The sequence below is a fragment of the Cucumis melo genome, chromosome 8 (genome assembly GCF_025177605.1).
Source record: "Cucumis melo cultivar AY chromosome 8, USDA_Cmelo_AY_1.0, whole genome shotgun sequence".
NCBI classification, from domain to species: domain Eukaryota; kingdom Viridiplantae; phylum Streptophyta; class Magnoliopsida; order Cucurbitales; family Cucurbitaceae; genus Cucumis; species Cucumis melo.
The window spans coordinates 1,398,563-1,410,894 of record NC_066864.1 but is presented as its reverse complement, the minus strand read 5'-3'; the positions used below and the strand labels follow the sequence as shown (position 1 = coordinate 1,410,894).

Genomic DNA, 12,332 nt, shown 5'->3' with positions numbered 1-12,332 from the left:
CCAATTACATCATTATATATGGCCTGTAACCTACATATAAATGTTATAGTTTTTCATATTTATGGTTAGATAAACTTTCAAATTAAAATTTTATAAATCTAATTTCTAGTCATAATCAACGAACCGACCCCTTTTCTACTCAAGATACCATCGAATTTAAAAGTTGATAAATGAATTTCGTTTTTATTTTCTTGCATAAAGTGAAGATTAAATATCAGATAAATATTTTTAAATGAAGGCTTTGGATTTAAGCATATTATTGTTTTAGTTTGAATGATAAGTAGTGATTATATTATGGCATAAGTGTGATTGTATAATACAGATATTTATACAATTCATTGAAAAAATTTAAAAATAGTTTACATTACGCTGACCACTAATCTCTTCCATCAATTTTGATCTAACGGTCACAGAAGCTTAGCATCCAACGGCTGGGATTTGCCGAACAATCCATCTTCTTCGCTTCAAGTTTCGACCGGTAATGGAACTTAGCGACTCGGCGGCGATAAATAAACCCGACTCTGGACCACCGTTTCTCCAATCTTGAAACCGGGAACTACCGTGAAACGTACTCGGGGCTCCGACCCGGATCCTACGGCGGAATCGTTCATATCTGCCGGGGAGAATAAGGTCTCTTCGGTAACGCATTGCATGTAAACTTCAGAGAATCTGCTGTTTTTCCTTACTTGGAAGATGGTAACGTCGTTGTGAAGTGAAAATGCTAAACAACGTAGAAGCCATACGCGCTTCGACATCTCGGCGAAGGCGGCGAAGAATGTAGTGTCGGGGACGCCGCCGGAGTTCAGGATTTTCCGCTGGTTTAAATTTCCGAAGAGAGAGCATTCCATTTTTGCGTGGACGAGTTGGAGGTATTTGGAGCGGGTGAATTTAGCGAATGTGGAGTTAGGGTTTTGAGAAATGAAGATTTTAGGGTTTACTGGTTTGAGCTTCATGAATTTTTCGAACATTTGGTGGTTTAGCTGCTTATCATGAGGAAGGGAATCGTGGTGGAGTATGAAATTGGCGTCGGCTGTAAAACCCTCGAACATGGTTTTGCAGACGAACGATTCGAAAGCGAAGCTCCGATGGGTTGGCTCTGGGAACTTGGTGTCGGAATCGACGATGCATTGGACGGCGGCGTTGAGGTCCCAGCTTGCTGATTCCATTTCGCGAATCATCAATTTCACGAAATTTCTGATGGATCTTAAGGTGTAATGGAGGAATTGGGCAAAATGGGTTGGATTCAGCAGAGGAAATTGAAGATTATCAAACATGGATAAAGAACCGCTTGCATTCAGCTTCTTCTCCAACGACTTGTTGAACGAAATTGATTCGCCTAGCTTTTTCTTCAAAGCGACAATACCGCTATCCTTCTGCTCCGATTCAGCTTGCAATTTCTTAATTGTTATTTCATAGGTTTTCATCAAACTTTGCTGTTCTTGAATCTCTGAAAGCATGAACGTCACTTGGGGTGAGAGATCGAGTTCTTTCTTCAAAAAGCTTCGTTTCAACTCTGAAATAACCTTTAATTCATCTACCACCGCCTGGTCTGCGGCGTGAATTGCCTCGCTATTGTAAGGACTCTGTGCCATTTGAAGCTCAGCGTAAGCTGCTTTGATTGAAGTAACGCTTGCAAAAAGCTTCGCAACCAGAGCTTCCATGACTGCCCTGTTTCGGGCTTTGACATCTTCTTCATTTCTCTCAAAGATTTGGGATTTTCCACCATGAATACTCGAATCCTCCTTGAATTTGTTGTGCGAAACCAAAACGCAGATCCCATTACTGGATGCAATCCGAGTTGCATTCCTGAGATTGATTACCTTCTGAAATGTCTTGGCAAATCTCGTCTTGCTCTTCTTAGATGGTTTGGGTTTGATTGTTTCCATAAGAAAGAAAAGAAAGAAAAGAAAAGAACACACACTCAAAACAGAATTATATTGAACTCAAAAGAGGGAGGTTCCAATAGAAAATGGAAGTGAAAATTTTTGGTGATTGGCGAAGGAAAACAGAGGAAGTAGTAAAAGGGTAAAGGAAGAAAAAGTGATTAAAAGAGTAGAATTTTCTTTGCAAAAAGCAAAAGCAGGAACTTTGACTATATCTTAGATTAAGGCCGGAAATGGAGGTCCAGGTCTAAAAAAAGCAAAGATTTAAAGTGCAGGTGTGGAGAAAAGAAAAAGAAAAGGAAGCCATAGCCATAGCCATAGCCATAGCCATAGCCGTAGCCACTGCCACTGCCATTGCCAAGAAAGAATGTAATGGAGCTACAGAGTACAAGCACAGCTACAAAACCCCATGGACAATGAATTTGAAGAAAGTATGCTCTTCATGCTCAATTTAATAATATGGTTTTAAGAATATATTTAGGTGGCGCCATCAGCCTCAGCCTGGAGGTATGATATTATTATTACAAAATATTTGTGAAGTCTACGTTTGTAAAGTGATTGATTAGGTTTGGGTGTGATCAAATTATGGACCCTACACTAATCATTACAGTTACAGCGTTTTCTCTTTACTAATCTTCTACACTTAGACGTATCTGAGAGGGCTTTAGACTGGGGCTCATCTTCTTGTGTGTGTCTATCTCAATAATTACAAATTCTTTCAATACACTTGACTTGAGAATATGCAGAGCCAAAAAAAGGACGAAGGGCATAGAGCCATACTCAAAAATAGTTATTCATGTCATGTGATGAGTGGGAATGAACCATTGGTGTAGCAAAAAAGAAAAAGATTTCAGAAAAGAAGAGAATGAACCAAAGCTGTGTTCTTGTCACCTATCTTCTTTCGGTTCCCTTTTGTAACGTCTTCATTTGGGTCCCATAAAAATACAAAAAGCAACATTTAATTTGTCTTTAGAAAACGATTAAATAGCTGATTGAATGTTGTTTGATATGTTCTTCTTTTTTATTGGTTACAAGAGTGATACATACAATTTTCCTGGTAAAAATGATGACAAAAATGACTATTTTGGGGCAGAAGATTTGGTTTAAGTAAAAAGAGGTTGTGGAGTGAAGAAGGGGTAATTAATATGCAAAGTTAAAAATAAGGAGTCTTCATTAAGAGAGTTGTCTGTATGGCCAAATGGGTCCTTTCTGCTTCATATTTCCGACACAAATGAGACAAAATTAGTGCAGTAAACTCAGTTAACTTTCAATGGCGGACACCACAATGTTTGCTTCTTCTCTTAACCATCAACCGTACATTCTTCCACAAATTTGCTTCTAATATTTCTATAGTCAAATATATCAATGTTTGATTACTCCTAATCATCAATCTAAATTGGTGCTTCAATTCTCTGCCTAGTAATTTTGATCAAATATTGTATTTTGCTTCTCTTCTTTTCTGGCATGCAATATAGTGTCACTTTTCTTTGGTATATAAAATATGGATCATTTTAATGATTATAATGAAGGCACTAAGCATGCTTCAATCGATTGGTGACATCAATTTACATTCACATGAAGACACAAGAAGCAAAAAGTTTTAATATTGGGTTCATTTTGGCCTTTCCCTGTTTAGCTTTTGTGGTTTTTCTTCTTAAGTCAATGCATCTGACCCCCCATTCCAAAATTGTAGTTGTTAAAAAATGACAATAATAAATGACAGAGAAGACATTGAAATGTTTAAACAAAGAGAAAACGTTGCCGAGATAGAAAACAAAATTCACTATGGTTAAAATTTTGCAAAATTTAATGTAATAATATGAGTTCAAGCGGAGGGGTTATGTCTCATAAACTTTTTAAATTTATGTGAATAAGTTTCAAAACTTCAAATTAATTAATTTTTAGATCCTTTGATTTATTCGATAGATATTTGTTTAATTCGCATATTTAAAAAAGTAAAAGTAAATTTTAGAGTTTCACTAAATACAATTATACATCCAATAGATTTCATTACTTATATAATTGAAAATTTAAAAAATCTATAAAAATTTGAAAGTTTTTAGAGGCTTATTTGACATAATTGAAAGTTTACAAAGTAATTTAACACTTTTGAAGTTTACAAATAAACATACAAAATTCAAAGTCTAACATTTTAGTTTAACCCACCAATACATGAATGTATTTTATATAATAAATTTTGTTCCTCTTATAATATTTTATGATATAGATTTGTAATATATTATCTTAATTTTAACAAAAATAAATGACTTCATTTATAAACCAAAAAGTTCGTAAACATCTATTCTTTTCAAATTCTTTTGGGCAATCCACATTTTGAATTTTTAAATTTAAAATCTAGAATCAACAAAAACATGAAAAAGAAAAAGTATTTTCAGACAAGTGTGTCAAGCGGCAATTCACAAAATCCACAAAATCCAAATCATAGGGTAGATCTTTGAATTGAGATTAAAAACAAAAAAGGGGTCATACATCTATACATATAAATACTATCAAGTGTCCAAAAAGTAGTGGAATAAGACTAAAATGACAGGAGGTGTGGAAGTGGGAGTGGAAGCCAGACGAGGCAAGCCTGAGGTTGAAATTTAGAAAAAGGATTCATACTTGCAATCAAGAACTGTGAAGAATGTTGAAGCTTTTGGGGATTAGCAAAGCACTTTGGTAGGTCTATTTCTATCCCCATGTCCAAGTGCTTTGCTTTAACCAGTGGGTCTTCACAAGCTCACCTCAAAAGACTCAATTCATAGCCTTCACTTCTTTACTCCAACAAAGAAATTCAAAGTCCTTTTCAATATCAATACCACCTTTCATATGCATCACCCAGTAACAATATTTCACTTCAACTAACCTCTTACATTGTTATTTAATACACAACCAACCATTCCAAGATTCAAGGTTATCTTTTACAGAAACTTTCTTTTTAACACAACACGATTCGTTTTTAGATTTGTTCGTTCTTCCTTTGATACACTTGAATCAGCCTTATCTTCAAATCAGACATTGATTCTTCTTTGTCTTTGACAAGCAGTGACCGCAGTTTAAAGTAGAGAGTTGTCTGATGATACTTTAACACTGTGAAGCACAAACAAAGCAGGGGGGAAAACTCAGAAACCATCAATGGTTTTTTTAATGACATTAGTGACAGAGTTGTATAATTTAGAATACATTAGTGACAGTATTGCAACTTAAGGGAAAAACCAAAGTTTCATAACTCTGTATGCTTTAAAAATACATCAATGTGTTTCACTTAGCTTCAGCCAACCCTTATACATTGTGCAACACTACCAAAAAGGAGTCAATAATTAATTTCATATTTGTGCAATGGTCCAAAACGCATCCAATCATTTCCTTCACTCACTGAATTGTGTAATTCTTCTTTAGGATCGCTAACTTCAAATCGTAATATATTTACTGAAAAGAAAACTAGATTGATAATCTAAAATTTATCTGAAAAATTCACAATAAACAAGCAAACGAGTACACAGCTTCTAATTGGATCACAACAAGAACAATGGCGGAGGATACTAAAAGTTCAAGGTTGTACTAGAAGTACTCGGAAACTATAATCAAAACCATATTGCCATTAATATCTATTAGTGGTTGCAGTGAAAATGTACTTCAAATTTGTCCTCTCAGTGACAATGGGAAAGTGGTTTCCTCGACAAGAAACTTAGGAACTACTGCATCAGCTTATATAATCTTGATGTCAGTCCTCTCAAGGATATCTTTACAAGTTAGGAATGAAGAAAAGCAACCTAACCTTGGAAACTATAATTACCTAGGTTAATCAAAAAGTCCCTATGAAATTTCAGTTTCCATCAAGAACCCACCTGAGGTACTCTACCCGGAAATGAAGGAATTTGTGATGATTGAATTTACGTGTTCTATCCCCACACCCAAGCCATATTTACCTACCATGATGTAAAAACATAACTAGATCTCAAGCTCCATAACATCATACGCTGATTCCAGCTTTAATCAAGCTGGCAACTGAAGCTTCGAATTGTTTCTCCAGCTGAAAAAGAAAGATAAAAATAAAACTTATCACTCAATATAACACAGCACAAAACCAAACCAATACCCCGCAAAGGAGTTTGATTTAATCACCTAATGTAGTAGTAGTAAAAGAAATCAGCATATAAAGCTGTCTGAACCAGGCCAGCAATGCAAGCTACAAGAACAAAACACCATGTCAGACATTTAAAGATAATGAGTAACTAAGAGTTTGTGTGAACAAGAGCAACTCTAATCTTACCTATCCACCGATTGAAGTGTATGTCTGTGAAATATCGATAGATCCAGTTGAGAATGTAGAGTGCACGATAAGCTCTGCAGATTGATTTTAGCTCCAGTCAGAACTATTTTTACAAAACAATTTTCAGAGGGTACACCAAGAAGAAGCTTGGATTTTAGTTACTGCAAGAGTTTCTTTCTAAGAAAATCAATATGAAAGATACCTGAGACTACTTCTATACTATTGACCATGTGAAACTAAAAACCTATTTATATATGTCAATTAGAAATTTTATGTTTTTCACATGGGTTATAGCTCTAAAGGAGGCGAATACATCTAACACCAACGGCAGAAATGGAAAAAGAATAAGTGACCATATTCTTCTAAAGATGATGAGGTTACAAAGCAATAAAGGAACTAACCCAAGAAAGAAGACATAATGTCCAGTTAAGTTGTCTACATTTCCACTTCGTTGCAATAAGACTAATTGAGGAAGAATTGCTACCGCTTCCAAGTATATAGAAAACGCCCAAAAGATCTGGAGCAAAAAAAGTTCAGAATTATCATTTTCTATTGAGAAATATCGTTGCTTGTATAGAAAGATCATGGAAAAACACTAAACAGGAATTGGATAAAAGTAACAATGCGGATTCTTTTTTTGAGGTAATAACAAGAAAAATTATTGCATTCCTAACACTAGGGTTAACAATGGTCATTAAAGGAACCATTCACCAGATTATCTAGACAGTAGTCATATTCCCACTAGGGTTAACAATGGTCAAGTAAACTGCTCGAGGTTCTTTGACCTGGAGAGTTTGCACAATGATCAAGTGCTTGTGCAGGCTTGCACGAATCCGAACTTTTACAGTTAAATGAACAAAGTATCACCCTGATTTTAATTTCACATGCAAATTGCCTAATGGGATGAAATCTGAAAAAGATGAACGGATTAGGCTCGTCCTATATACAAACTACAGAATAAATAATTATGTGCATTGACAATGCCTCCCCTCAAACCATAAAATGCGATCTAAAATCATTTATATTAAAAATGTCTCACCTCTTGAAACCCGAACTTCTCATTCACTAAAAGGGCGAGAATCAAACTTCCAGCAACAAGAAAATAATAACGAAAAGTATCGAGATCTTTATCATACGACCGCCTCACGATTGGATGAACCCGCATACACCAAACAATTGCCAGAGAGCTTGCTATAAAAATAATCTTCATCACAGTATTATAGAAAGATATGAAGTCCGTAAATAGATCCAAATACCGGGTCAGAAAAACAAGGGCATACAGCTCCTGAGTCTTGAGTGAAATTCCTTCAAAATATAAATTTTAAAAATCAGCTCCACGTTCATGTTCCAATTAAGCAAAACAAAAGTACTAATGAAGGAAGTTCCTAAACTATCTATATACGGCCCATAAAAATCAACTCGGTAAAGTATCAATCTTTACTCCAGTTGTCTCGAAAACTAAGGAGGGGAAAGAAACCCTAATGCTCCAATCATAAGCACAAAAAGCACTTAAAACCCTAATCCTCCAATTATCAGCACAAAAAGTACCAAACTTTATCCAAAAGTTCAACTAAAATCAAATTGACCAATAGAAACATCATTCTGGAAGCTGAACAGACTAACTCTCAGCTTAAGGAAGTCGATATCCGAATCCCATTTCCAAATCCGCTGCAGTGGGATCCACCATTGAGACACAAAAACTGAAAGAATAAGGAGAGGCCCACACTGTTGTTTCCAATTTCTTTGTATCATTTCCTCTACCTCGAAGCCAGAACCAAACAGAGGAAAAATGGGGGGGGGGGGGGGGGGGGGAAGAAAGAAAGTGGAGATGATAGTTACCCGAGCAGGATTTGGTTGCATAGATTTTGAGGAGAAGAACTAAAATACTGATCAAGTGAGTCATATCGCCGGCGAACCTGAAGATATTCATGGTTTAGAGAGTGAAGAAGACGACGGATACCTAGATTTTGGGGGAAGATTGAAGCGTGGAAGCCGGAAAAACGAAATGAGAGAGGAGATAATGGTGGAAACGAAAAGGAAATAGGCGGAGGGAATTTTGAACGGAAGGAAAACGAGAACAGACGTGGCAATTGGTAACGCCCTCTGCCTCCACGATGTTCTGTGCATTCACCACCAACAAAAATGACACTCGGCGATACACCTCATCACTTTGACCATAATTGTCCACATCATTCTTTTGTCTTTTGACTTTTATGCTGCAAATTATAAATTCGTTAATTTTACATTGAATATCGGTGATTTTTTCATTCTGTATCTTCAAAAATAACAAAATATTAAAATTATTTATTTGTAATGCTACCCCCATATAACAATTATCCTCTCTTTTATCAGGTTACATCAGCAAACATTGTTGGTTTTGATTAGTAATTTAGTATACATGCGAGTGTGTTGGGTATATCTTCCAACTGTGTGAATAATTAGAGGCAAGGCAGAATTTCCGGTTTTGGGTTTTGTATCGAACTCAATACCATGGCCCAGATGAGGCCCAAGTAAAGAGTGAAAATGAGTTGGATTGGGTTGGGTTTGGCCCAACCAACAAGTCCCATGCTCCATTCCATCCAACGTTTGGTTAACATTATATTAACAATACATATTGATATTCATATTAATGATAATAATACAAATTGAAAAGGCGGCCAAAGTATTGGGAAATAAGAAAAGGCGAAGGATAGAAAAGCCATTAAGTTTGACAAAATTGTTAGATTGTCCATCTTTTCAAAGTTAGCAAAACAAGAAAATCATTTCCCCCTAGATTCTCAAACAATTAAAAGAAAAGATATATACAACTTTAATTTTAAAAGATAGCTCCCGCCATTGCTGCAATGAATTGAACCCACCTCCTAAAAGAAAGTGAAAAATATAAAGTTTGAAACAGCCGCAAAGGTCGCCTATTAGCACGTGAAAAAGCCTTCAATTCCAATGTGGCTGCCAAACTCCATTTATTTAATCACTTAATAACACATTACAATGTAAATCAAGTTTAATTTTCTATGCCCATGTCCCTTGGGAACTAGACACCTTTCAACTTTCCCAATCCATTTAAATCATAACCTCCACTCCACCCTGCCATACCATTGCCAATTAATTCCCTATCCTTCCTGACACTTTTGCACTTGTACTCTGCTAAACTCTCATCTGATTAACAAACTCAAACTGGGGTGTTCTCTCCTAATCATTCCCTTTTTGCTCATCATTTGAACAATACTTTGATGGGATTTTGTAACGTTGAAGTTTGCGTTTAGATGTAACAATAGTTGGTTAGGTTAGTCAGAGATTTAAGTTTCTTTCTTTTGCGTGCATTGAACCTAGGATATTAGCGTACAAACAATGTCTTAACCAATAAATTGATTATGAATATACGTAAGTAACAACAAGTAGCTCTATTAATATGAATCTTTTAACAAGGTATTAAAAGCAAAATCATGAGATTATTCATACTCATAAATGGACAATATCGTATCATTGCATATATAGCTAGAAATTTGTTTTCCCTTCAAAATTGATGGAGGGGAGGAATATCGTTAGAAGTATAAACAAACTCCCTCCACAATTACTGAGAAAAAGAATATAAGAACAATTATCTCTACAAGTAAGTTTGGTCATGGAAATTTATATCGAAAATAAACAATATCTTAGGATTATTGTTGAGATATATGAAAGTTTTGTTATTTCATGTATCAATAAATGTGTGTTTTAACTTATAAATCATTCCATCTATGGCCTGAGACAAGAGTAGGCAAATTAAGATTCTCAGTTTGGTCTACAAAGAAAAGAAAAGGGACGAAAAATCATAAATTAAGAGAACCTGTAGATGCAAGTGTGGCATGTGCAATATATAAATATATAACTTAAGGGTTGTTTGTGTGTGTAAGTAAATAAAAGGAAAAGTCCCACAACAATAATAATAATAAGAAGAAGAAAGGGTATGTCTTTGTAGGATAATGCATAAGACAAGAGACATGTGATGGGTCTGAGTTGAGATTTTGATGGGTTACACAGAGAATCCAAGAAGGTACATATGAATTAAAAAATGTACTATTTATTCTAAACAAAAGTATATAATGTGCCATAGCCTAACCCAAATGGAATCCTATTCTACTGTAGCATTGTATTCTAATCCCCCAACCCTTCATTACCTACCTGTTTTACTCTAACCACATCAAACGCCTATTGTTCTTAACTAATTTATATTATATGCATAAAAATGATACATCTTCCATCCTTAGGTTATTTTTAATTCATGTTCTATGAAGTTTGAAGTAAAAAACAGTGTTTACATCTATTGATTTTTAAAAACTATAAACCAATAATCCAACATTTGGAATAACCCTAAAATTTCAAACTACTTGTAGTATATTATATGAACACATATGTGAGAAAAAGAAAAGAAAAAAAACTTCAATTTAGTCTTTCTAACACGTCTTATATATTTATTTAAAATTCTAACAAACATTAAATTGCTTGAGATAGTTAGGAAACAAAACAGCCCTTGATAGATTTCCAAGTCTTTAGTGTTTAGCAAGAAGCAAGTTTTTTTGTGAGGAGTACGTGGCCCTAATCCCTTCAAATATTCATCCATGTTATCTGTGATTTGGACTTTCTAACTTTATGTTTGTGTTTTGAATTTAGTTTCAATTCGTTTACGTTGTTTAATATTTTTTCATTTTTTATTTAGTATTTTTGATTTAGTCAAATCTCACGATAATGATAATGTGTAGTTGTTTTCGTATTATCACTTTTTTGTGGCACTAAGTCAATGTCTTAAATTTTGGTTAACTAATAGTTGACTATAGTATGGTTTAGTGTCTAGGAAAAGAAAAAGATAGAAAGATATATGTGAGCATTACAACTATAAGAAGAAAATTAATGGTTGGTTTAACCAAGACTGCACTAAAAAGTTGAAACTTTTAAAAGCAATAATCTAAACGATCACATAGGGAATTTATAAATTTCTTTTTCCATTTCAATTTTATATGTTACTTTCTATTTTAAAAGCATGAGGCTTTTAATCTCAATTTTGAGGCTTCAAACATCTTTTATCTTAATTAGTTACATCTGATTTGGTTATTAGTTTAATTTTTTTTTTTTTAATTAAAACCATTGTATCTCAAATTTTTATAATAGATTTTTATCTATCTTGAATGATATACCAAAGACTTTTTTAGTGAGTTTGACTCAAGGATAATTGACATGACCTTTAATCCTCAAGATAAAAATTCTAAATCTCCCAACTCTTAATTGTTGTACTAAAAAAATGACATTTTAAGTCATCCATAATAAAAGTTATTATGTCTTTCAAAAGGAGAATATGAGTCGACTAGTTGAACTTTTGAACATTTCTCTACTTCGTATCTTCGAAGGTCACACATACTCTGACAAAGTCTACCTTACGTGTATTTCAAGTAAGAGTGTAGAAACGAGTCTTATAAAAAACCTAACACCTAGGCAGTAAGTAACTCTTACTTGAGCTAAATAATTAATGAGGGCCTAGATACCTAGAAAGTCTAATAAATTAATGTTGTTAAGATTATTGGGTTAGTTACTTATTAATTGACACACACTAACTATGTTATTTAAAGAATTGTGAGAAGCTAATGTGAAGCCGCCCAAAAACTTGATCCAATCTTTTAGTGGTGGGAGCTTTCTTAAAATGATGAAGTATAACATACATCTTACACAAAGATATTAATTAAACACAGCTATATAAATCTATAAGAAAACTAAACAAAGAAGATACCTTAATGATTCATAGACCAGTCCGTAATCTAGCTAAAAAAAGTTTGGCTAGAAATTGAGATCCATTAAATTCCAATTTGAGATGACATTAATTCAAGGTTGCGAAAAATAGGAACTTGAAATAATATCTACTACACTACACACAAGAAAGAAATTTCATGATACATAAACGAAAAAAAGAAATTTAATGATACGTAAACAGTAACAATATTTTAAATTATTCATTATAATTTTCTTGGTTTGAGTTACTTTGGTGTTTAATTTTGTTTTTTTTGAACTATTCTAAGAATTTATACTATAATAATAATAATTCGAAATATTTATAAAAGGGGAAAAAAGTAATTGCAACTTGAAAACAAGCATAATTTTATTAGTTATTTAAGCAAAAAAAGAAGAAGAGATGAAAAGGGAAGGGGAAA

At 34.0% G+C, this 12,332-nt stretch overlaps 2 protein-coding genes across 4 annotated transcripts; both read right to left on the bottom strand.

The window, feature by feature from the left end:
- Window positions 1-292: 292 nt before the first annotated feature.
- On the bottom strand, window positions 293-2,768 carry LOC103484433 (protein GRAVITROPIC IN THE LIGHT 1). Its single transcript, XM_008441495.3, has one exon. It carries the CDS (start codon window positions 1,884-1,886, stop codon window positions 489-491), a length of 1,398 nt encoding a protein of 465 aa, XP_008439717.1. The 5' UTR covers window positions 1,887-2,768; the 3' UTR covers window positions 293-488.
- A 1,918-nt stretch (window positions 2,769-4,686) lies between these two features.
- On the bottom strand, window positions 4,687-8,302 carry LOC103484431 (ER lumen protein-retaining receptor A). 3 transcript variants are annotated; one of them, XR_536738.3, is made up of 7 exons: window positions 7,996-8,293; window positions 7,196-7,461; window positions 6,558-6,673; window positions 6,157-6,230; window positions 6,009-6,072; window positions 5,732-5,916; window positions 4,687-4,973 (listed from the first exon to the last, which is right to left on the bottom strand). XR_536738.3 is itself a non-coding variant. In XM_008441494.3 (6 exons), exons 1-6 carry the CDS (start codon window positions 8,084-8,086, stop codon window positions 5,880-5,882), a joined length of 648 nt encoding a protein of 215 aa, XP_008439716.1. In that variant the 5' UTR covers window positions 8,087-8,302; the 3' UTR covers window positions 5,465-5,879. The 3 variants fall into 3 exon arrangements, 1 of the variants encoding a protein (XP_008439716.1); XR_536739.3 differs by having other exon boundaries at window positions 5,817-5,916; window positions 7,996-8,274; XM_008441494.3 differs by lacking the exon at window positions 4,687-4,973 and having other exon boundaries at window positions 5,465-5,916; window positions 7,996-8,302.
- Window positions 8,303-12,332: the final 4,030 nt, after the last annotated feature.

Excerpts from the sequence above, each read along its gene's own strand:
- LOC103484433 (XM_008441495.3), bottom strand. The coding sequence starts at position 1,886 with ATGGAAACAATCAAACCCAAACCATCTAAGAAGAGCAAGACGAGATTT.
- LOC103484431 (XM_008441494.3), bottom strand. The coding sequence starts at position 8,086 with ATGAATATCTTCAGGTTCGCCGGCGATATGACTCACTTGATCAGTATT. Across the intron at positions 6,231-6,557 it reads CATTATGTCTTCTTTCTTGG|AGCTTATCGTGCACTCTACA; the intron begins GTTAGTTCCTTT and ends ATCAATCTGCAG. Across the intron at positions 5,917-6,008 it reads TTTTACTACTACTACATTAG|CTGGAGAAACAATTCGAAGC; the intron begins GTGATTAAATCA and ends TTTCTTTTTCAG.